Source organism: Camelus bactrianus, chromosome 8, assembly GCF_048773025.1.
Source record: "Camelus bactrianus isolate YW-2024 breed Bactrian camel chromosome 8, ASM4877302v1, whole genome shotgun sequence".
In the NCBI taxonomy this organism is placed as follows: domain Eukaryota; kingdom Metazoa; phylum Chordata; class Mammalia; order Artiodactyla; family Camelidae; genus Camelus; species Camelus bactrianus.
In genome coordinates, this window is record NC_133546.1 from 76,490,647 (window position 1) to 76,515,572 (window position 24,926).

At 34.7% G+C, this 24,926-nt stretch overlaps 1 protein-coding gene across 1 annotated transcript in view; it reads left to right on the top strand.

Moving 5' to 3' along the window:
- The window catches only part of RIMS1 (regulating synaptic membrane exocytosis 1), a 451,285-nt gene that overhangs the window by 279,712 nt on the left and 146,647 nt on the right, over nt 1-24,926 (top strand). Inside the window, 7 exon segments of the mRNA XM_074368769.1 lie at nt 10,136-10,203; nt 10,797-10,907; nt 13,081-13,180; nt 17,208-17,331; nt 20,665-20,711; nt 22,590-22,702; nt 24,677-24,807. Coding sequence (XP_074224870.1) covers nt 10,136-10,203; nt 10,797-10,907; nt 13,081-13,180; nt 17,208-17,331; nt 20,665-20,711; nt 22,590-22,702; nt 24,677-24,807 — 694 coding nt within the window.

The following is a 24,926-nucleotide window of genomic DNA, read 5'->3' on the forward strand; positions in this document are numbered from 1 at the left end:
CAGAGGTATGTTTCTTAGGTGTCGTTTCCTAGAGAAGATAATCAGTAGCAGCAGTGTGATCTGTGTGACGATCTGTGCAATTAATATGTTGAAGGACGATACAGTAATAGGACAGTGGGGGCTCGGAGGGGAAGGGACCATGTGGAATAGAGTGCAGTCCGGGTATATGGCTGTCTGGTGGTCCACATTAATTCAGAGTTAGATGTTAGAATATTTAACTTGATTTACTGCACATCCCTTACAAAGCCCTCTCTCTCTATTATTGCTTTAAGTTAAACATTTCACAAATATCCAGGGACAGTGTACTCCAGAATATGTCCCCTCTGATGTGTGCTTGGCTAGATCAGTGCAGCTGGGTGAGTCCTGAATTTAAGCATCCCCCACATGGGCATAAGGCTGCCCCGCATTCCCCAGGGGAACCCCATTCATCTCAAGACAGCACCTGTGACCAGCCAGGAAACCATGTAGAGAACTTTTAAGGCATCCTGGTTTTTTAAAGACATCTTGATTTTTTAATGTAACAGGTTTTGATATGAGAATTTAACCTAAGAGGAATATATTTTGAAATTATTATACTGGAAATGTAATTTTAGACTCATTTACCCAAATCTTAAATATTTAGGGACTCTGGAAGAAAATTCCTTTCCTGTGTCAGTGGGTTACTGAGTCCAGACTCGTTCTGCTGGCTGCAAGCAGGCCAATAAATCCGAAGTCGAGGTGTTGAGGCAAGGAATAAGAAAGCCAGCAGACTGAGAAGATGGGGGACTAAAGTGCCAGAGAACCATCTTCCCCGACTTAGAATTCAGGCTTCTTTTATATTAAAAAGAGGAGAGGGTGTGGTTGGTTGTTGCAGACTTCTTGGTGTCAGAATCCTTTGATCTTGCAGCTGTCCACGTGGGTCAGGTCGTGATGTCCCTGTAAACCTCCAACAAGACAAATGTTACTCTCTGTTCTGCAACTTTTTAATGTCTATATAATGGGAAAGTGTTATGCACTTAAAGGTCAGAGCCTGGAGAATGGGCTGTCCTGTCTATTTCAAGCTATAGGCAATATTCTATTTTTTTCTCCTTTTTTTTTTTTTTTTGAGGAGGGAGGTAATTAGATTTATTCGTTTATTTATTTATTTAGAAGCGGTTCTGGGAATTGAACCTTGTGCGTGCCAAGCATGACTCTACCGCTTGAACTATACCACCTCCCCCCCAGGCTACATTCTTTTACAAAGGTGCAGAACCAGCTGGACTAAGCCCTGGAAACAGAGCCCAGGGTTAGAGCCAAAGGAACGGATCTAATATGGAGTCACATTTGTTCCTCCCTATTGTAAGTAGGTTAGTTTCTGACCAACCCGAACTTAGTTTGCTTTGTGATGAGCAGGGCGTGTATTGTGCACCTGCATTTGTGGGTTTGTTTCTTTTCCTCCATTTCCCTTGTGCTTTCTTGCTTGCATCACTTGCCCCTCCCATCTGGAGCAGGAGCATGGTTGAAAGGTCATCCCTTTGGACAGCTTGACCACTGGGGCCCTGCAGCGGGGGATCTAGGCCAGTGACCTTGCAGCGTTATGCAACCTGGTTACTTGTGGCTATCATTTTGAAGGTTGTGAATATGGGTACTTAGCAGTTTTCTCTAGAATAACAGTGAGGCATAAAATATTCTCCAAATTTCTATGCCTACCAACTTCCCACTGCCAGTTGAGGAATCTCCAACTTAAAAAAAGTCCTATAACACATATATAAATTATTTGTTTGGAGAGCCAAAATAAAAACAAAGACAAACAAATGGCAAAATAAAACAAAAACGAAAAGAGGAAAAACAAACAATACTTACAGTAACGTACTCTGATGGAGCTCTGGTTTTAAAACACCTGTCTGTTACCAACATGTTTGCTAGGGGTGAATTTACTTTCTACTATTCTATAGCTTAATAATATATTTTTAAATGACAAATGGCATCAGTCCCTCATAAGTACTTCCGTTTTGTTCTGTATACCCTTCAAATTCATCTTTTTTATTATTCTCATTATTTATACATCACTAAAACCAGATAATGTAGTCACCTCCATATTTTTCATTTCTGTGTCTTTGGGATGCAAAGGCAGGTAGAAATCGGACATTCAGCCTTATTGCAAGTTAATATTGGGTTGCTAGTGTCACCTGGGTGTGAGGTATGGATAAAGACTCATGTTCTTCTTGATCAAAGATATTCACATCGAGAGTGCTTTCTTGTAATGTCTCTGCTGTGAAGTTGCCCGGCGCTACAGCTTCTTAAACCTGTAGTTAATATCCAGTCCCCAAACAATGAAAACAAGTAAACCCCAATTTTTTCCACAGGGTTTCCTGGCTGGTTATTCCGAGACTTTGCAGTGACAGCCGTTCTCCCACGTGAATGGAGTACTCAGTGTCAATGTGGAAGCCTGGTCAGTTGCAAAGTTGCAGTAAAATACTTCCCTCCTGCCTGTAGCACTTCCCAAAGTCTTATGATGAAGGGTCCTTATATTGGAAAAAAGAAAAAAAAAGTGTCCCTGAGATGGTTAGTTTTGTGACTTGCTCTCCTGGGTACCGACTGTTCTTTCCGTATGTAGATTCTGGGGAAGAAATTTCTCTGTCCTGAGACCTCAGCCCATGTTTACATGTGAAATGCACTCTTCTCTAGACTGTTAGATGTGGAAATCTTTTTGCCTTTCATCAGTGACCTTAGATCTTTCTTCAGATACATATTTATTGTTATTTATATGGATGATAAATATACCCTGCTCTAGGTTTCCTGAACACCCTGAACATACTTATTTTTATTATTCTAAGGCACAAAGGGGTATGTGTGTGTATGTGTGTGTGTGTGTGTATGTGTGTGTGTGTTTTGTCTTGGTGGTGGTTGTTCTAAACTTCTGGAAATTTTAATTTACAGACTTCTTCTGAGGCCTGTAACATCAGGTGAATGTGGACATAGAAAAGTAAGGACATCACTGTTGTGGGGGTATTTCTGAAACTTGAAATGTCACAGACTTTCCAATATATAACTTTATATAACTTTTAACACTAGGAAATATCAAACTGATGACTACTGTTTACTATCTCAAATAGCTTTTTATTTCTCAATATCTTTTGGCCTATTTAAAGTAAACCCACAAAATTTTCTGTGCTTTCTCAAAGACCCCATCATCCAGAGTGACCCTATTACATGTTTAAATTTATAGTTGTTTTCTTAAAACCATCAATCTTGTTATTATTTAGATTACTTTGTTAAGAATAAAAAGTAATATTAGAAAGTTAGGAATCTTATGTCCTATTAGAATATAAATATTATATTAGACTATAAATATTAAAATATATTCCATAACTAATGTCTGTACCAAATCTTTTTTAAGCCATAATACCAGTTGGTTTCAAAGGAATATTTTGGGGGATATCTTGAGTCATCAGAAAAGAAGATATGAAGAGAAAAAAATAGCCTGCTTATTTACTGATATGGAAAAATTCAGCCACAAATATTTTGCTTATACATGAAAAGTGCTTTGTTTTCACACATAAAAATATGACCATATGAAAAAATGGGAAAATGTTTATTTTCAGATGAAGGGTACGTTGTGCAGCCTGATCAAATTAATCACTTCACAGTCCCAATGAATCCTTTCAGATGTTTTTGGTTAGGTTAATCTGTGTACATCTCGATGTATAGATAACCTCACTGTAAAAGTCACCATTCTCTTGACCACTCAGGCTCCCATCAGCTCTGTGGGAATTAACGGGGAAAATTTCTTCTACTGTTTCTGTGTAGGATGGTTCTTTTTCTCATTTAATCATTGAGATTAAAGAAATATTCCTTCCTTCTGATCACTTGAGCATCTGTTTTATACCAGGCCAGTTAATGATTTTTATAAACGGAATGACTTTACCATTTTTCTGAGCCCATTTCAAGTCATCTTTTGGAAGGATTTCTGATACGACATCTATTTTAGTGTTGATGGCTGTTTAACTATCGATCTGATCTCTAACACCGTGATTTCATATTCCTGATCTTGATTTTGTAATCATACAATAAGATCTATTTCTAAAGTCCTTTACAGTTTACAAGACTGGTGAATCTCATTCAATCCGCATGAAACTTTTGTGAGAAAGTGGCATTGTCCCTGTTTTACAGAAAAGGATGAGGAGAATGGAAATGAAAGGATGTTACTGGGGGTGGGGGTATAGCTCAGTTGGTAGAGCGCATGCTGAGCATGCATGAGGTACTTGGTTCAATTCCCAGTACCTCCATTTGAAAAAGAAAAAAAAAAAATAGAGAAACCAAAATGAAAGGATGTTATTGAGAGAATTCACCTAATATGGCAGTTAGGATTAGAGTCCAAGTCTCCAGCTTCGAGTACAGTGCTCTTTTTATACAATAGCTGGTTTTTATGTTTTATTAAAAAAACACACAATTATAAATATTAGGTAACATAATACTGTTAATAGAGAAATTAAAATGTAGTGAGGTTCTCTAATTACTCAAGGTTCCAGAAAAGTAAACTGTGGGGCAGAAAAAAAATTAGTATTATTTTATTACGATGTTAGAATCAACAAAGTTATTATTATCGGAAATCCTTTTCAGTGTATATTTTTACGAATCAACAAATACTTATCAATATTATTATTGGAAATCCTTTTCAGCATATATTTTTGTAAATTGACAAATACTTATCCATGTTTTTATTGGAAATCCTTTTCAGTGTATATTTTTACACTCTCATGACAACTTGCATTTCTGTGGTGCTTTATAGTTTATACAGAAGTTTCACGCACATTATCTTCTCCTACCCTTGAAGGAACAGTGGCATGCTGTGGGATTTATTATCTCCCAAGTCAAGGGATTATCAGAATCACTGAATGGGCTCAGAGTTCAGCCAGAAATGTTGATACTGAGGTTCACATAAATGCTTCTTGGAATTGTCTGGTGGTAGGGTTGACATTCTAAAAGTTAGCTCTCAAATTCACCAAACAATACGTACAACCAGAGAGGTATCACCTCTGCGAAATATGTTTACAAAATTCTCCTTTCCCAGGCCAGCTCGAGCCTTCTTTCCTGTCCTCTAAGGTTATAAATCAGAGACACAGAAGCATAGATCCTCAAGCAAATCTTTCTCTAGAGGTAATGCAACTCTGGAGGTTCTATTAAGTATAAGTAATTTCTGAAAGCAAAATTCTTGATATCTGATTTACTTAATCAATAATAGTATGTATTTACTTGAATACTTGAATAATAGTATGTATTTATATCACATTAATATACCAGAGAGAGAGAGACAGTGATATTGTTGGTTCCAGGATAAAAACAGAGCAACATGTGGACCAATGGGAATTTTGAGAATGAAATTTCTAAGGTGCATTTGTAGAACAGCCACTTCTAATAAATCTCTTAGAGTTGGAGATAACATAATTCTTCCAAGGAATGACCCTTTGTGTGTGTGCCCTGGGCCAACATCAAAAACTGGAATTTAAGTCATTTAGGATTATTGAAGAGGTTTTTGCTGAAGACCAATAGCTTGGAGATGCCTCTAACCCTGCCTCAGGCCTTGCGTCCAAGGGGCACAAATCTGCTACTTAATTATTCATTGTTTGCCATCAAATTGTGGTGTGAACATTGGTGTGGATTTTGCATGAAATCACCAAAAAGTATTTGAGGACCCAAAGTTTTATGTGCTAGGAACTTGTACTGACAGGAATTCAATTGTGAATGACAATTCAGTGATTTTGCATCTGTACACATAGTATTTATTATTTCACAGATTATATGGTTAATGATTAAATTTAACAAGTTTATGTTCCCATTTTATTTTAATGCCTAGATAATAAGTCATATTAAATAATGTTTCTTGTCCCTGACTGTTAAATTAGGTAAAATTAAGCTTTCTAAGGCTCTGCTGTATAGCAAATTATTGCTGACTGATTCCAGAGTTATCTCTGTTATTAAATATAATTTAGGGGTGGAACTGAACATATGTGCCCTTTAGAGGCATAAAACTCTCCAAAATAAACTTCTACAATACGGGAAAACTATTTCAAAGTGGCATTTTCACTGTATTAATCGGAAGTTAATATTTTTACCTCAATTCTTAGGCTTCACATGTTATTTCCCATCTATGAAAAGAATGCGCTTGTAAAATATTAAAATGAATTAAAATGTATGAATGTTTTTATCATATTATAACCAAAGCAATATTTGTTATTTATTAACTCATGTGCCGATCACAGTACTCAGTGTTAAAATACCCTGCCTGGTCTCAAATTAAAAACTCAGTCTCAGAACTGAGTTGGCTTTTATGTATACACTACAGATAGACGTACAATAAACATGTTTTTGCCTAGTATTTTAATTTGTGTGCTGTGCTGTAACAAAGTACCTTAGGATTCCTCTAATTTCATTCAGTCTCAACACACATCCTGCTATAGAAGATAAACAAAAATAAAAGAGGAAAAATGTAAAGGGGTATAGGAGGCTCTGGAAGGATAATTCTTCTGATCTTTGGTCCATGGTTTTTATCATTTTTTGAATGGTAACAGCCTGTTCCATAAAGGAACAACAGTTTGTTTTTTGAGATGACAAGTAGCAGAATTACGGATATGAATTAGAAATTGTGCAGAGTTACTGTGAGTCAGTCTTGAACTTGGTTTGAGTCCCATCTCTTATCATCCATTATAATGATGTTAAAATACGCTGTATATTTCTCCTGGCAATAGAGTAGTCCAGATTTTCTAACACTTCAAGATTTTGGTGTTGATAACTTTTCCTTTACTCTTTACCCACTGGATATACATCCCACTTGGTCGAATGTAAATGTTATGTAAATAGTTAAATAGATATTGAATTGTGAAATTAGAGCAATGGTTTTCTCCTTACAATTTTAATATACTCACACACAATCATGCATGTGTATTATTTAGGAGATATTTTTGTTCATTGACTCTGATTGGTCTTACTGGAACCCATCCAATGTGCTTTGACATTAGAGATCATAAGATACAAAAATTTAAATCACAGACATGCATATTTATGCATGTTATATGTAGCATATAAGATAATTCTCTTGACAGAAAGCTCATGTGTCATTTAGCTGACTTTTCTTTGTGCAGTGAAAGCTGTGTGCTTAATGACGAAGTTTAATTAACCTGCTTTTTCACAAAGGATAGGATGAAAGTCTGTTTTTAAAGTCATCACAAAAAATAATGCTCAAATTATAACATTTCTTTGGATATTTATAAACTTGAGCCATTTCGGTAAACTGAAGCATCTGATTGATGTACTTCCTGCATCGAAATGAATGATAATAGTAAATTTGATTCCTTTATAATTATATTGGACATTAGAACCAAAATGCTTTTTGTACCAATTCCATAAGCAAATACCATGAATTTATCATTTTGTAGCTATGCCACCAGGCAATCAATATCTTTAATCACCCATTAAGAAAGTAATCAAGAAAAATGTTTTATATTAATGAAATACTAGGTTCTGAATATTTTAGGAGGAAGTTTTGTTGTGTCACTTATTCTGTCGATAGGAGAGAAATGTGTCTTACAAGGAAATTAGAGTACTTAAAAAGTGAATAATATTAAAAACAAGGAAAGAAGAAACAAATACAGTCTAAAACTACATATGTAGATCTTTGAATTTATTTTTTGTCAATCTCTAAGCAAACATGTTATATATTTTTAAAATTTTATTAATTTTGAAGGCAGTAATTAGATATATCTATGTATTTATTTATTTTAATGGAAGTATTGGGGATTGAACCCAGGACCTCATGCATGCTAAGCACGCGCTCTACCAGTGAGCTATACCCTCCCCGCAAAAATGTCATATTTTAGTGGTTGATAATGAAGCCAGTGCTAGGAAAACTGTTAAAGACTGTTCAGAATGTGATGGAAGTGTAACTGTATACTAACATATATGCAAATGTTATTGTGTGCTGAAATACTTAATGTCTTTTTTACATATGCATTTATTAGTAATTCTTAGTAGATTTCTGCCATGCTATGCATGACCAAAAACGAAGATCAGAGTTTTTAAAGTTGTAAAATCTGTAGCATCCATAAAGCCATTGTCAGAACTAATGTTAGAATTAATTCCAACTGCACACTGGAAGGCCAGGCAAACTACATATACATTAATACTACATAAACCAATTAATTTAGACTCCATTCAAGATCGTTACCCTCCAAAGCTTGTAAATGATAGAATACCACTGCATGAAAGTGGTGTTTTCATAATAAAGTGTGCTCAGTACCATTATGGAGTTGCACGAGAAATACCAGCTTTGGTTCTTTGCCTGCAAGGAGCACTTTCTGCACAGCAGACACGTGTGTCTAGATATGAGGGGCGGGAGGGTGAGCTGAGAGGGAGTCCCCAGGAGTCCAGTTCCCAAGATCTAAGGCAGCTCCCAAAGGAGGTGATGAGCTGTTTTCTCAAAGCCTTTAAAACAAGAAGGCTTGTTGTTGTTTCTTTATCCTTAAAGACTTCTCCAAGCAGCTTCCAACTTCATGACTCCTTTTTCTTCTTCAAGCCCCACAGATATTTCTGGTTCTATTCATTTGTCACAGGATTTCGGAAGGAATCTGCATTTAAGGAGTCATCAGACCTTATGACTAGGTATATGAAATTCTAGGAAGAAAGCCTCATAAATTGCAATAATCTTTTGAATGACATTGGTAGTTACTACTTAGTAGTAACTTCCGTTTTATTATAATGATAAATAGTTTTTCTTTCAAGAGGAACAGTGTCGGAATACTAAAAACAAGGCAGCTTTAAAAATAAGCAGTTTCACAAAGAAACTAAAGGGAAAAAAACCACGCCTTTTACAACTTTCCTTATATTCCATTAGCTAAGGTGGTCCAGAAAAATACTAGAAATCTATCATTGGCACGAAGCCGTGTCTGTGTTTTAAAGTATGTGATTTTGAGAGCAATATGGAGTAAATGTTTACAGCATATAGTTTCTGCTAATGCAATTTTCTAAAATTCACCCCTTCACAGAATATACCGCTGTTATCTACATGACATAGTTGAAGAAAATGTTAGTGTTTCTTTTCATATATATATATAGAGAGAGAGCATTCTCCTTCAACTTGTGTAAGATATTATGCAGAAGGAAAACAGAATCAGCTACAAAGAAATTGAAGGACTTTTTTGTGTCTGCAGATTTTACACATTTGTCATTTTCTATTGTATTTCTTGCACAGTGCCTGCAATTGCCATTTTGGTCATCCACATAAAATTCTTCACTTATGACCTTCACAGACATCAGCCAAACATATTTTCCCAACAGTGAAACATCTAACATGCTTTATTCACTCACCTAATTTTTTTTCCTCTCAGGATCCCTGGGGAGAAAAAAAAATTTCACTGACTTAATCTGATGTTGAAAATGTAAAAGGTCACTTGCTCTCACGTGGTTACCCACTTTGACCTCTCCTCCTATACTATCTTCGATGCTGCTTTTACGCTCTATTTTTTCTTTTATTTTAGACTTTCTTTAGCATTGTATTTTTAAGCCAAAAAAATCAAAATGGAAAGTTCCTAAATTCATGCTGACAAAGTTAGGATTTTTTAAAAAGTCTTTTTTGGGACTTTAGTGGCATTGAACACTCCGTCATTTGTAGGTGGTCTCTTGCTCAAAGTTATTCTTGAAATTTAATTTTCAACACCGTGTCCTAACAATGGGTGTCTGGTTGTTCAGCTAATGAGGGAAGAAAGTCGAGAGCAAGGGATAATTTTGAAGATATGATGTGGTTGGGAAGAGTCGTAGGGGACACACTAAATTTTCACACTTGGCTCAAGGATACAGTCTTAGCCAGTATCGCTGGACGTCAGGCTGGGCGTTGGCGCGGACAGAGCTTCGAGGGGAGGTGGGTGTGTCTACCTAGTTCTTCCCATACTTTTTCCACATGCCTCGACTGAGAGTGAGAGATAACCCGCCCGTTGCACGAAGTGCGTTTGTAACACACGTTCATTCCGGGGATGCAGGGCAGGTGTCTGTCGTTCTGAGATGTACACACGCAAGATGATGACATGTGTAACCCTTTACTTTGTAGACTGAAGAGGTCGCTCTTAAAGTGACACATCCGCCCCTGGAAAGCCGTTACCCTTTTCATTCTTTTCCTCTTGTGCAGGTGATTTGGATTATTACTGGTTGGATCCTGCCACGTGGCATAGCCGGGAAACATCACCTATTAGTTCGGTAAGCATCTGGGGAAGGAGGATTTGGGAGCCCAGGGAACCTGTGTGCCCTTTGCCATCCTGTGTCTGATAAGTGATCAATAGTAATCTTATTCTGCTCCATTGTGTATTCTGTGAGAGAAAATACTGATTCATTTAAGACAGTACAGTTGGGAAGAAAAACAGTTATCACTGAATATTTATGACAAATTTTAAAATAAGTAAAAGCAAGTATTAAATAATGACTGTGTGTAAATGAGATAGTTTTTGGTTAGTGACACCAACATTAATAATAACTCAACACGCAGAATTGGTCCTATTTATATGTAAGCTGATATATTTTAAATTTTCAATTAATTTCACTTTGGAACCGTATTTCAGAGATGCATTTAGTTGCTGACTACTTTTAGAACTATTTAGTATAGTAAGTGCCTATTGCAAATGAAATATAGCTATAAATGAAAATTGTTCTAAGCCAAGGATAGAGCCCCCCAGAATAAAGAATTCCCTCTAGAGTGTCTTTTACCTGAGGAAATCACATCATGCTGCAACCAATAATTCTGTCTCTGTAGGAAGAAAACAGCTTATCTTTTTATCTTCATTCATGTTTTAAAGCATCCTGTAACCTGGCAGCCATCTAAAGAGGGCGACCGTTTAATTGGACGTGTTATTCTTAACAAGAGAACGACCATGCCCAAGGAATCAGGTGCATTGCTAGGTCTGAAAGTAAGTATGCTGGCTTCTAATGCTTCTTGAAGGGTGAATTATATAGCATGGACTGCATTCAACAAAGTTTCTCGCAATGATTTTTTTTTTTTTTTGCATTCTTTTTAATTGAAGTATGGTCAGTTTACAATGTTGTGTCAATTTCTGGTGTACAGCATAATGTTTCAGTCATACATATACATACATATATTAGTTTTTATATTCTTTCTCCTGGAGATTGTCATCCTAAGTGAAGTAAAACAGAAAGGGAAAGAAAAATACTATATGATATTGCTTAGATGTAGAATCTTAAAAAAAAAAAAAAGACACAAATGAACTTATTTACAAAACTGACAATGATTTTTAAACCTCCTTTTCTCCTCTTCTAGTGAATATAACTTGTTAATACGTTAATGTCTTATGGTATAATTAGTATTTTAATCTGGGTAATATTTTTAAATCATTTTGTTAAAATGGCATACAGATGTATTTGACAACTGCAATAAAATATTAAAAAAACTAAAGAATTTGAATATAAAGTTCAAGGACAATTTTTACATTAAAATAGCTTTAATGGAAGGCAGTAAAGTTAGATAATATGGACCTCATAATTTTATTATATCTTGACAAGCAACATAAAACATTATTAAAGAGATTGTTTCCTAAGGGCAGTGGAATTTATGGTAATATCAAAACAGTAAAATGTATCTTTTAAAATACTAACTGAGTTCTAACAGATATAATTTAAAAAACTAATAAACTACAAAGATAAATGATTTGGGTAAGAAAAAATATACATACATTTTGTTTTATTTATGTGTGCCTGTGTATGTGTGTTAAAACCCATGATTTTATTTGCTTTCATAAACTTAGAGAAATGTTTAAAGAGGTTGCTTTAAAATTATCATTTACCAAGAGATTGTATTATAGTTGTGTGATGGTTTGACCTCTTCAAAACCATTGAATATTAATCCAACTTCAAAAAATATTCAGTTAATATCACCCTATTGATTAGTACCATTGATTTCTCTTCCAATGAAATAATTCTGATCACCTCCACTCTTGGGTGTGACCCTAAGAACATGGATCAACCTCAACTTTTGACAATATCCGTGTCATTTTTAATTATATACATTTACCCCCCCCCCCCCGCATTGGGAGAAATTACACTCAGAAACTTTCAGGTGTATTTCAGTTTTATGCATGGAGGACAAGTCAGGTGAGAGTGTTCATTACGCAGCAGTAGAACTCAGACTTGGAGGGTTAGATGAGATCACATGTTGTTTCAGATGAGGGAGGGCATTCAGATGAGGTTGGTAGCTGAGATGAACTTAGGCTATTACTCTGTACCCTGGTAAATTGCTTCCCCAAATCGGCCTGTTCTTGGTTCAGATCTCCAGTCTTATAGACAAAAACAGACTCACAGACATAGAAAACAAACGTATGGTTGCCAAAGGGGAAGGGAGGGGTGGAGGGATAAATTGAGAGTTTGGAATTTGCAGATATTATCTACTATATATAAAAGAGATAAACAACAAGGCCCTACTGTAGAGCACAGGGAACTATATTCAATACCTTGTAATAGCCTATAATGAAAAAGAATATGAAAAAGAATATATAAATATGTATAACTGAATCACTATGCTGTACACCAGAAATTAACACATTGTAAACTGACTATATTTCAATTAAAATAAATAAATTAATTATTTTTTTTGAAAACCCCCTTTCTTGTCTTAGACCTACATTCTCTTAAAAGTATACAAAAGAGGTCCAGGTCTCATGTCACAATGGGGCATTATCTGAATATAGAAATTCAAATGGTAGGTGTTAATTTAGAGGATGGAGACAATGAACCCGAGTTAGTCAAGTGTCAGACACTTGCTGTGTGATGGGGGAGACCCGGCCCTTGTGTCTAAGGATGTATGTTGTCCGTGGACCCTCCGTTGTGGGGTCCATGTGAGGGGCTGGTACGTGAACGTCCCTAGAATTCAAGGTCATCTCCCCTGTAATGAGATGTGGTTTCTTTTCACACCTGTACCGCGGGACCCCTCCATCAACAATGCATTTCACTTCATTTTTTTCCTACACTCAGTTCTAAACACATCCTAAAGGCTGTAGGATTAATACCTCCAACGAGTGACCTTCTGTTTCAGTGTGAGTCTTAGGCACTTACGAGTCTATCATTATCCAGGTGGTTGGAGGGAAGATGACTGACTTAGGACGCCTTGGTGCCTTCATCACCAAAGTAAAGAAGGGTAGCCTTGCAGACGTAGTTGGACACCTCAGAGCAGGTAAAGTTTCTTTTTTAACATTTAAATAATGTGTACTCTGTGCATGAGTTGGTGGTTTTCCATTAGGGGTAAGTTCTATATATGTCAGTTAAGTGAATAACTAATTTTAATGCATGCATAAAGATTACTTTTTTCCTAATACAGACTTAGTGACTGTAATAATAGGTAACTACATTGGTAACAGTTTGGAGACAGTGAGTAGGAATATTTTTAAATTTATATAAAAATAAAGAGATGTAAAATGCTAAGGGATTCCTAATTTTTGTAGATGGCTTCATCATGGTGCTTCAAAAATCCAAAACAGTTTAGCCTAAGAAAATAATATCACTGTTTTGTTCTTTAAATTTGAAATTATTGTAACTATTAAAGTTTTTCATAGTGGTCCCAAAAGACTTATTCAGTACCAGTGTTTTTAATAAAATATAATCACATTTCTTACACAGATTGTGTAATAAAATATTTGTTAATTTAAATTGTGTTAATTTAAATTAATTATATTTAATTTAATTTAAAATGTGACATACATTATACTCATATGGGTGTGCAACTTCTTGATACTTGGAAATTTACAGTATGTCGCTCTGTGACCTTAACATGAAGCGATAAACTCATTTAATATATTTGAATGTACCTTGCTTAGTAGCAACGTACTTCAAAATCTATTTTTCTTAAGTTATTGAATTTTGATTTTAGTAAAAATCATATTAACATATTTTTTCCAGTTTACCCCAGAGTCTAGTAGACATCTTTTGGTTAGCGTGTCAGACAATTATGAAGGAAACAGAGTAGGCTGAAGTGTAAAATTGAGGATTAATAACCCAGAGCACATGGAAAGAAAACATTTTTAGACAATGCTTTCAGTTTTTATACCTTAAGGTAATCATGACTGAGCCCTTTAGAAAGATATTCTAGGACTGTTGAGGATGTTTTTGTTGTAACTGGTGACCAGGATATCAGTTCAAAATCATTGAGGACTTTCTCTGCAGGTGGCGTAGAGAGAGAAAAGCCAAATCAGGGTTTTTTCCTCCATCTGCGGATCCATCAGCTTTGAAGATGTGTGGAAGTATAGCACACTGTTTCTTATCAGGGGCTTGTTAGGGTTCTATAAAGAAGTAACTCAGTCAGGAGTGACTTTGCCCAGACATTGAATCTCTGCTTGTTTAATAACTGGAAAATAGGTCTTGAAAAGTACACAAATCCTTTGTGACTCTAATGTAAGAGAGCTTTAACCACAGAAATACGAATTTGCAGATCAGATTATAAACACCATGGCATTTAACTTTTGTCTTTGTGTTTTCATAGAAAATTACATAAGGAAGTTAGCAAAGGGCTTTTTCTATATTATATATTCCTTAGTGATTAGTTTCATTTATTTAACACCCTTATGTGCCTGGAGCCTGAGAAACAAACCTAAAGTGTTAAATAAATATAAAACATCTAAGTGTACTTTTCACTTGAAGCAATTGATGTATTTGAAAAAAGGTATTTTTAAAAATTAGGTAATATATCCTGTTTGATTTACATGATTATTTAGGAACTGTTTTTTTCCCCTTCTGTTGCATATAAACATCATTGGCCTGTAATACTACAGTTTATTTTGTTTTTATCAGCGTGACCTTTGTTCAACCTTTGCAGTCTCGCTTTAATCTGGCCACAGCTTTTTCTCCTGCTGTTCCCTTAAGTCCATGCTCTGCACCACTCACTGCTTAGTTTCATCAGCAAAAGCACAGTATTGACAAGGACACTCTCCTTATTAAGACCCTTTGGTGTCTCTCAGTCACCCTCTACTCGAGTTTGAGCCCTGTAGCTTGTCCCCTTTTGACAGTTCTGGCCACTTACTTCCCATTTACTTGGCCTGCAGCCCTGGCGGTCTGCCTGTAGGTCCCGGCAAGCTGTGTCCACCTCCCAGACCTGGTCAGTGCCTCTTGTCTACTTGGTTGCTTTCCTTCCTGCTCCCATGCTTTGCCTGTTGGAGTCCTTCCCATCTCTCCAAACTCATCTAGAGTTACTTTAGTTCTGAAGTGTTTCCTGATCTCTCACCTGGGCAGCCACTAACGACCACCTCCCTGGCACTGCCTGGCTCTCCTTCTGTTCCCCAGAGGAGCTCCCATCATTGTGTACAACACTTTATGAAAGGTGTTTATTTCTGTATTTCTCTTCCATCAAATCTAAGGACAGGAGAAAGCCTCTTTTTCATCTTGATATCATCATAATCTACATCCACCTGAAAAGACTATTCAAATATAAAGCAATACTGTTAAAGAGACCACCTAGTTTAGAAGTTACTGATTTCTAAATAAATAAATCCATATATTAAGGTAATTTGATGTTAAAAGTGATGCCTCCAGGTTGCCATCTATAAAAAGAAGAATTTTATAATGCAGTGTTTTTGGCAAAATGTTGATTGCCACTCTGCCACTCATTACTGGGTAGTAAAGTCTATTTAATGGTTTGTGTTCATCATTTAAAAAAAGTGAAATAGAATGTAACAGAATAGAAAATATGTGTAAGTATCGTCTTAGAAAATATTTTTTCATATGCAGAGCGTGTACACACACACTTATGTATACATTCACATGATGTGAATTTTATTTCTCTTATCAAAAAATGTAAAAGACTCCTCTAATATATTTTAACTTAATATTATTTTATTTCTTTTTTTTAATAGTAAAGTGTATTCATTGTCTATTTGAAAACTGCTAAGTAACATCTTAGGTCAAACTATCAGAAGTCATTTATCTCTTGCTAATAACCATACTCTTGCCAAACCAAAGCAGCATTATTTGCTTTTCAGATATTTATTCTTTTTTTTTCTTTTGAGTAAGCAAAGATTTGGGGGTGGGGCAAAGAATGATTTAAAAATAATTCCAGAAAAACAAAAATTTTCTCCTTTTTTGTTATAAAGGCATCACTAAAAACTAAAAAATTCACGTTTATAGTTATCTCTAAAATGTATAACGGTGATATGATCCATTAGTTTGACATACATTTACTTAGCTGCTAAACTGTTAGAGGCACTGAGAACAACACAATAAGCTGAAATATCAAAAAAAAATTAAGACACCTCAAAAGATCACTGAAGCTGGGATATTTCAGCTGAACCTGCTGTTGTCAATTGAAGGTACTGGGCAGAGATGTTTGAAACTTAATATTGCTCTAAATATTTATGAAAATAAATCGTTTTCTCCAAACAATCTTTGGTGAGAACGCTTGTTAAAATAACAAGTTGTTAACCTGTATGTTTTAATATTGTATTACACTCCTTGATTAATCTGACATTATTTTAAAAACTAGGAAGTACTGTATTTTTAATTATTTTGCAAGTATTTTCTAATTTTACTTTAATGCTCACAATATATACTATGTGTAGAATGAGTGTGTTATGAACATCTGGAAGTGGGCTAACTGTCATGCAAGTTTTACATCTGCTTGCTTTGTAACTTTGCCACGGCTACCTGCGTTCCCCTCTGGGTACGGATTCAAACCCTTTCATGCATTTTTATTCTGTTGTGCATTGGTAAAGGCAATGAAGCATGACTTATAATTGGAAAACTCATGCTAACAAATGGTAATTGTGATTTCTACCAAAAGTAAAGCAGCGGGATTTATGCAGCATTTAATAATCTTTCACATGTAGCGCCACCTACATTTATTATATGAAAGGCATGCTGCTAATTATTATTTTTTAATGTTTCCAAATAGGCTGTGCTAATTCCATCCCATAGCATGAGATGACTTTTATATTATTTCTGATATTTATCAAAAGATAAAAGTAGTTTTGTATTGTACTATTTCCAGTGACCAGTAATATTCTATGGGGGAAAGAAAAAGAAAAGAAAGAAAAGAAAAAAGTGTTTAGAAGAACCATTTGGCTGACATCTGGCAATCAATTTGCTTTTGAGAGCAGAGCCTAGACAGTTAAAACTATTTGTATATGTTTTGCATTTCTTTGTTAAAAAAAGAGAAAAGATAAGAAAAATAAACAGAATATATAAGGTAAAAAAATACCCTTTTTTTTAAATTCAAGGGGATGAAGTTCTAGAATGGAATGGTAAACCCCTGCCGGGAGCTACAAATGAAGAAGTTTACAACATTATTTTAGAATCAAAATCAGAACCTCAAGTTGAAATTATTGTTTCAAGGCCTATTGGGTAAGGCTAAAAAAACTTACTTCTTAAGTTTAGTAAATTACATGTATTAGCAGGATTTTAAAAAGAAGTTTATACATTCATACAGTACATGTTAATATGGATAGATTTTTCTTCAAATATGGGCATAGATTTTTAAATCTTATAATTTTTTTAAACTTGAATCCTGAATTTTCTTCACTACATCTTAGAAGCTCCACAATTTAACAATTGCAGTATCAAAAAGTATTGATATGTATTTTTCAGAAGTGAACTATAAAGTAAAAATATTTTCTTTTAATGGTAGAACTATTTATTTTTAGTAATTCTAAATCATTGTAGTATTTCCTTAAAGGGAGTCATCAGTAATAAACTCATCTTCTTCTGATACTTAAAATAGTAATGATCTCATATGTCTACATGAACTTTTTATTATCCTACTAAGAATGGAATATTGTTTCTATATTTTTACCCATGGGTAGGTAGTCCCAAATTTTATTTAAAATCAAGAAAGTGTGAAATAGTTTAACATCTTAATTGGTCATAATAATTGGTATGATATTTTAAATTCTAATTTACAGCATAATTAAATTATCTATAGCCAATGAGATATTTTCTGTATCTGAATATAGAGTTCCCATATTGGTAGATTTTCCTAACTAATCCACAAAGTCCAGAACATTCATTTTGCCTGTCTATAGTTTTTTGGAAGGCATTATGAACTGTCTCATTATAGTTGGCTTAGTTCAAATGTATTTTTGAAAATTATTCCCTTTTTTTTTTTTTTTTTTTAGTATTCTCTAAGATATTATGGAGCCATTAATTCAAGACTTCTTATGTTGAAAAAGTAGTAACCTTAAATTTTTTGTTGTCCTTATGAATATTTGTCAATGCAAAACATACAAGAAAATATAATTATCCTTACTCTCAAAGAACTTAAACTATGTGATCATTTATTCCACAAAATAATATATATATGTAACTCTAAAATAAAGGCAAGCTTATAACCAATTTTGAGTGGTGATTATTAAGAGTAAACATTGGAGACATTTGCAGAAGTATTGCACATTTCCATATAGATTTTTTTTAAAAACTAGCAACACTATGTAATTTATGCTAGTTTTACATGACGTGTTCTAGTGCTGAGTAAATATGAGGCTGGAAAAGAGGTAAGTAAATTCGAAAATGAATCAAAAGTATAAAAAATCAAGTTTAAAACCAAGCATTGTGCACACTGCCAAAACTTTTAAATACATAGTGGTTTTTAAAGCAATTAGCTAAAATACCATTGATTCATGGCATCTTAAAAAAAACTAACAGACAATTAAAGTGGACTGGAATAACATTTTCATTATTTCTACTTTTGTATGAAAATAATTTATAAAGTATTTTCTGCATAGCCAAACCCTAAACTGTCATGGAGTATGGAATTCTAAGGAATATGGGACTGCAAAGATTATATTTAAATAAAAATCAAATCTGGCATCTACTTTCCAGTTAATAGAGAAATTATTAGAATCTTGAAAGAATAATAATTTATTTAATAATTATTTTTAATGTAGTTCTATAATCAATTTAAGCAGAAGTTTGTTCATAGTTCAGTGGGGTAGTGATTCCAAGAGTCATTCCAAACGTAACATACGTGCACGATGATCACATGATCTAAAAGACATTCACCCTCTTGATGTACTGACCATTTTTGCCCACCTATCAAATGTGATATTCTTGACCTTTATGCTTGTAATTGTTATTAGAACTATTTTATCTCCTTACTTGTGATTGGAACTCATTAAGGAGGTTTGTGTAAATGTCAAGTGGAAATTTATACCTGAAAATATTACTGAAGCAATAAATGATAAATACATTTTAATTCAAAATCACTTTAAAAATTTTTTTTACAACTTCTCCACGATCCTTCTTTCAGGGGCGCATGAAAATCAAAGCTTGTACCTGGTTTCAGAGTTCCAAATTGGATTTTCATAATTGTCCTTGAGGCTGATTTTCAAAGAAGTTTTACCATCTGAAGCATTATAGTTTCTAGATTTTAAAAATAGACTTTTATTTGCCTTGATGAATTTAGAAGAAAGTAGCAGAAGATAAATGGTTGATTTCTTGTGTTTTAGGTGTTGAAAAGTCGTCTTTAAACTATCACGTAAAATATGTATTTTATACAAATTACTAGTTATACGTAAATCTATAATTAAATATATTTATAAAGTACACAACACAGGATGAATTATCATTTGTAAGAAGTATAAATTGTAGGTGGTTATGAGAATTACTTTGCCCCAAAAAGTGAAAATGAAGAGTCAAGAAAATAATCAAACAGAAAACTGTTTTTGTTTCTAATGTCCCCCTCGCCTAAAAGTGCAAAGAAGCGAAGTTAGTTCACAGCATAAGAGGTTACAAATTCTTAAATGATATTCTAATAATTCTGTTGGCACTAGCTAATTCCAGTCTGCTTTGATATGTCGTGTTAATACTTGGATATTGTTAATCTCCTTAAACTGACATTAAAATATCTTGGAAAATGGAGGTTAAATAGTTTAATTATAGAGTGCAGTTCCCAAACGAAGCTGGTCATTTCTTAGGGCCACAGTAGATAATAGATTAAGCCGAGGTGATATTAAATATTTATTCAGAGTAATTTGTGAGTGTGACAGGAACGGTGTTCTCACAAGAAGTCACTTTCTAATCACCCAGGAAATGATCACATATTTAGCTAATTTCAGCATAGAGATGTGAATCTCTATATAGGGCTATATATGTGTATATGAATTATATATTCACATATATAAAATCTTTTGGCTTTTTTTGTTGCAAGCTTGAAACATTTTTTTAATTTCCGAAGCAATTCATCTTTTTCATTTTATTATCTTTGCCCACGATACTCATCATATTATTTTTATTATCAAGAGACGTCTCCATCCCTTTCATTCAGTAAACTCTTTCAGATGTGTTTGTAAAGCATATTACTGATTTGTAAAATATGTGTCATTTTGATTTTCCAAAATTGAAATAAGATATTGCCTTTAACATTTTTTTAATTTCCAAAACCTGCTGTTTTGGTAGTAAAAATATTGTGGTAACTGCAGCCACAATATTAGTCTGATTGTTGTCATGTTAAAGTGTTTTGCTATTAAATATATAAAAACTTATTTTTATTGCAGTTTTTTTTTTGTGTGGTGTTTGACATCCATGCACATTAGTAATTGCCTGAATAGTAAGTCCTGTCCATTTCCACACGTGTAAAGACCCCAAAGGACTTTTCACACCACTGAAATACAGTGTGGCTGGGATGGCCTCAGGCAGGATGCTTTAGCTAACGGGATTTTCACCATATCCTGTTTCTTTTAGTGACATTCCACGGATCCCTGAGAGCTCCCATCCCCCACTGGAGTCCAGTGAGTATAAGCTGCCTGTTTTCTTTAGTTATTTGACATGAATGAGTTGACACTCATCGCAATCACTGAAACCAAAAGAAGTTCTGTTTTCAGATTTTCCTCTTTCTACTCTTGTGTGTGAGTATGTATCCGTGTGTGTGTGTGTGTGTGTGTGAGTGTGTATGGCTATGAAAAGTCATTATTGGCAATACCCTTCTGCATCATAACCGGATGTCAACAGAGCTAAATTAATATATCAGTAATAGTTCTATTTGCCATGCATAAAATGTATTGTGATACTGGATTATTCAGTTTGACCAGAAATTAGCTCAGGCTCATGAGCCGTCTAGTGGAGGAAATGGGCACATTAACAAATAATTTTAATACAGCCTAACCATGTCAGATATGATCATGGAAGTGAGTAGGTGGATACAGGTAAATTTCAGCGGAAATAAATAAAGGGGTCAAGGGACTGAGGCTAGAGGGTTGAATTAGCTCCCTCGTTATTAAAGCAATTCCAGATGAGCCCAGATGACAGAAGGTGATGGTGTGTGTAAGGATGTTTTCAAGGACAATGTGGAAATGACCCAGATATTTACAGCAAATCGGTGTTAAATCACTCATACTTGGGCTTGATGACCAAGTGTTATTATGAAACCCAGAGTATAGAAATACAACACACAAGGTGATTTAAAGGGAAAACAAGTAATGGCTACAAGAAGAAAGAAAATATATGAGTGAGATAAACAAGGAAGTGGAGTTTAGGTTAGTATAGCAAATGCATAGCAACATGGTCCTGCATACCTGCTAGAGATTTGGGTTTGTGTTTTTGCAATATAAAGAGGGAAACGGAACCAATTGCATAATTTATAGTGTTGATGCTACATTTCGCTGTGATATTAGAAACATACTGACAGTTAGAAGCAGAGGTGTCTGTACTGAGACACAAAAGCCAAATTATCCTAAGAATACTTCATAAAAGGGACATGGTAGCAAAGACTTTCATAGCACTGTTTCTTATAGTTAAATGTCTTTGGAAAGTACAGAATGATTCTATGTGGTTTAATTTAAGCTTAATTTGCATGTATGGGGAAAAACAGGGTGAAGGATACACCTTTGGGAAATGATTCATAAATAGTGTTTTCTCAATGAGGCTAATAAGGGTTCAAGGTTGTATGTGTCGAGGTGATGATAGCATTCTGCAGACATTCCATGCTGCTGATTGTGAACGCTTTATCAGTGATCTGGGGAGAGGGGATTTCATTTCAAAAGAGGGGAGAAGGGCCTCACAGAGGGGCTGAGCGGGGAGCCAGCCCCCTCCACGAGTGAATCAGTAGACAGCATTCTCAGGCATTCAGGGCACTGATCCTGGAAGATCAAAACCGACGGAAACGTAAGTCTTATACTAAAACAATGATGAATTCTATCTAAGCTTAGATGCAGCTCATATGTTACATTTTATGTGCATTCACTTTCATTTCTGTAAGACTATAATAGATGTCATAATGTAGGGCCTAAGGTAGTTAACATAACAGGTACCATCTTTATTATTCCTAAAAGCATGAAGCCTTTAACTCTGTGTGCAGTTACCCAGGAGCCTACACTGTGCAGTACCCTCTACAAATGTAGAAAATCAGGACTTAAAGATTGAAGCAAGTAGATACAATATTTGTTTGTATCATTTTAAATACGTTTAAAATAAGCAGTTAATCAAAGAAGATACAATAACTTCCTGTGCCTATCTGGTTGAATGTACGTTCTGCTCTTAACGTTGGTATTGAATTATTGTTTTATACAGGTAACAGACGCATTTAACATTTCATTACAAATATTTATTCTCCACATGTATGTTACCAACATGTTACTGAAAAGTACTTACATTTTTTTTTCTCATTTTAGGTTCAAGTTCCTTTGAATCTCAGAAGATGGAAAGACCTTCCATTTCTGTTATTTCTCCAACAAGCCCTGGAGCTCTGAAAGATGCCCCGCAAGTCTTACCAGGACAACTTTCTGTATGTGATTTTTTTTTTTTTTGTAGCTATTAGAGACCATTTGGATTTGCTTACTGTTCTGAGTCTGTTTTTTAAAATGTTGCCTTTCTTTGAAGCCTGTGATAGATTCATAGTCATTTAATAGCCTAATCTACTTCATCAATTTATATGCATTGATGAGATTTTTCCTTGATACATATATTTATTTGAAAATATTTATTGAGTGCCTACCATGTGCCAGATGTTCTGAACATTGATACATGATAAAATTAGTACATAAAATATCAATTACTTTTTCTGTGCTATATAAAAGTTTCTAAGGTAAGGAGTCGATTAGACATAATAAACTCAAAAAGTCATGCTGTATTTCCTTAAAAACCTTCTGAGCCTAGATCTTGAGAAACTTAAATTTAAAATACATATATATATATATATTTTTTTTTAATTGAAGTATAGTCAGTTTACAATGTTGTGTCAATTTCTGGTGTACAGCATACTAGTTCAGCCATGTGTATACATAAATTTTTTTTCACTTCTTAAGACATTTGACAATACTTTTCATTGCTGATAATAGTCTGAAAAACCTACAGTTTTCCTCGCTGTGGCCTAATATGGGATCTGGGGAGATCTGGATAGAGAAACTGTGGCTAATTATTAGGAAAAGCCACATCTATGTAGATTATGGTAGAACACAGGACATTTGTATTAATAACTTAAGTTCAAATTATTCTATAAATAGTTGATATTTTGCTACTTGGGTAATGTGTGGATTTCTATAGTCTGTTTCTGCCATTTTTCTCTTAGTTTTAATTAAACAAAGAAGAAAACTGTAAGCTTGGTGTTATTTTTAAAACCTGTCTTGGTTTTAACTTCTCTTTTTAGTAGGGTGAATATCTCGGTCTGGTCCCTGCCATCTTTTTTGTTTCAGCATATATGTAAAACTTTCATACATGTCACCTGTATTTTAAGAGGGACAAAAAATCCACTTCAGTTTTATGGAAAAACATACTTCTGGTATTAATTAGGATCAGAGATATGGACTGACACAGATACGGGTTTGAATTCTTAATCTGTCCCTTAGAAAAATTAGCTTATTTTGTTATAATGACTCACATGTATTCCAGTATATGCCTACTAAATAATTTATGCTCAGAGTTCTTATTTAACCATAAACCCAAAACTAACTAATAACTTTAAAAAAAAATTAAAAGTTAACCTTGTCCACCACCAGCACAAGTAAACTGTATTGACTGAGAAAGTTCTGGTTCTTAGGGGTTTGACAGGAATATTTCAATGTGTTGGTTTTCCTGTTGTTCTTTGTTCGGACTGTCATGAAGCCTAGTAGAAATGTCATTTGGCCTTCACTTTGTTTAAAGGCATCATTTATGCACTGTACCTTCCTTTGTTCTTTGACTCCTCTCACAAAAATTAACCTGTAACAGCTTAACTGTAAAAGGTAAATGAGAAAAAGTAGCAGAAACCTGCAGTCCCTGGTGGGAAGGAGGCTCAGGGTCCGTGTCCTGCCTGCTCTCTTCCCAGTTATTTGTATATATTGTCCCTAAGGCCAGACTTACTCAGCTAGAGGTGGTCCCCCAACATGCATTTAGTCATGGTGTCATCGTTAAAATAGTCAGAATCACCAAACACTTGCACTGAGCATTTAAAAACAAGGATAGTTATTTCAGTCTCCTCCTCTTCCCTTAGTTTTTTGATACAGAATTTTATCATTAGTTTTATTTCATAACATGACAGAAGAAAGTATGAACCAACACTGCAGGCCTGCCAATCTGTAAGTCACGTTTGAAAGCCAGGAACAGTCAGGTTTTAAGTGGTTATGCTTTCAAGTTGGTATTCTTTGCAGAAATAATATCTCTAATTCAACCGTATTGCAATTAAAAATGCCCTTCTCCAAAAAATAATTTTAATATGTTTTTGGTAAAGTGATAATACCTCGTGGTGTTTACAGATAATCATTTCCGTCTCCGTCGCCCTCAGGTGAAACTGTGGTATGATAAAGTGGGCCACCAGCTAATTGTGAACGTGCTGCAGGCAACAGATCTACCGCCGCGGGTAGATGGGCGTCCCAGGAATCCCTATGTAAAAATGTATTTTCTTCCAGATAGAAGGTAGGGGATCATTTAAGAAAAAAAATATGCAAAAGTCTTTACTAATTGAAAAAAGTAGAATTTCCTCTCCAGGGATATAGTTTCATTTATGTTTTAAAGCTTTATTGAGGCAAAGCTGA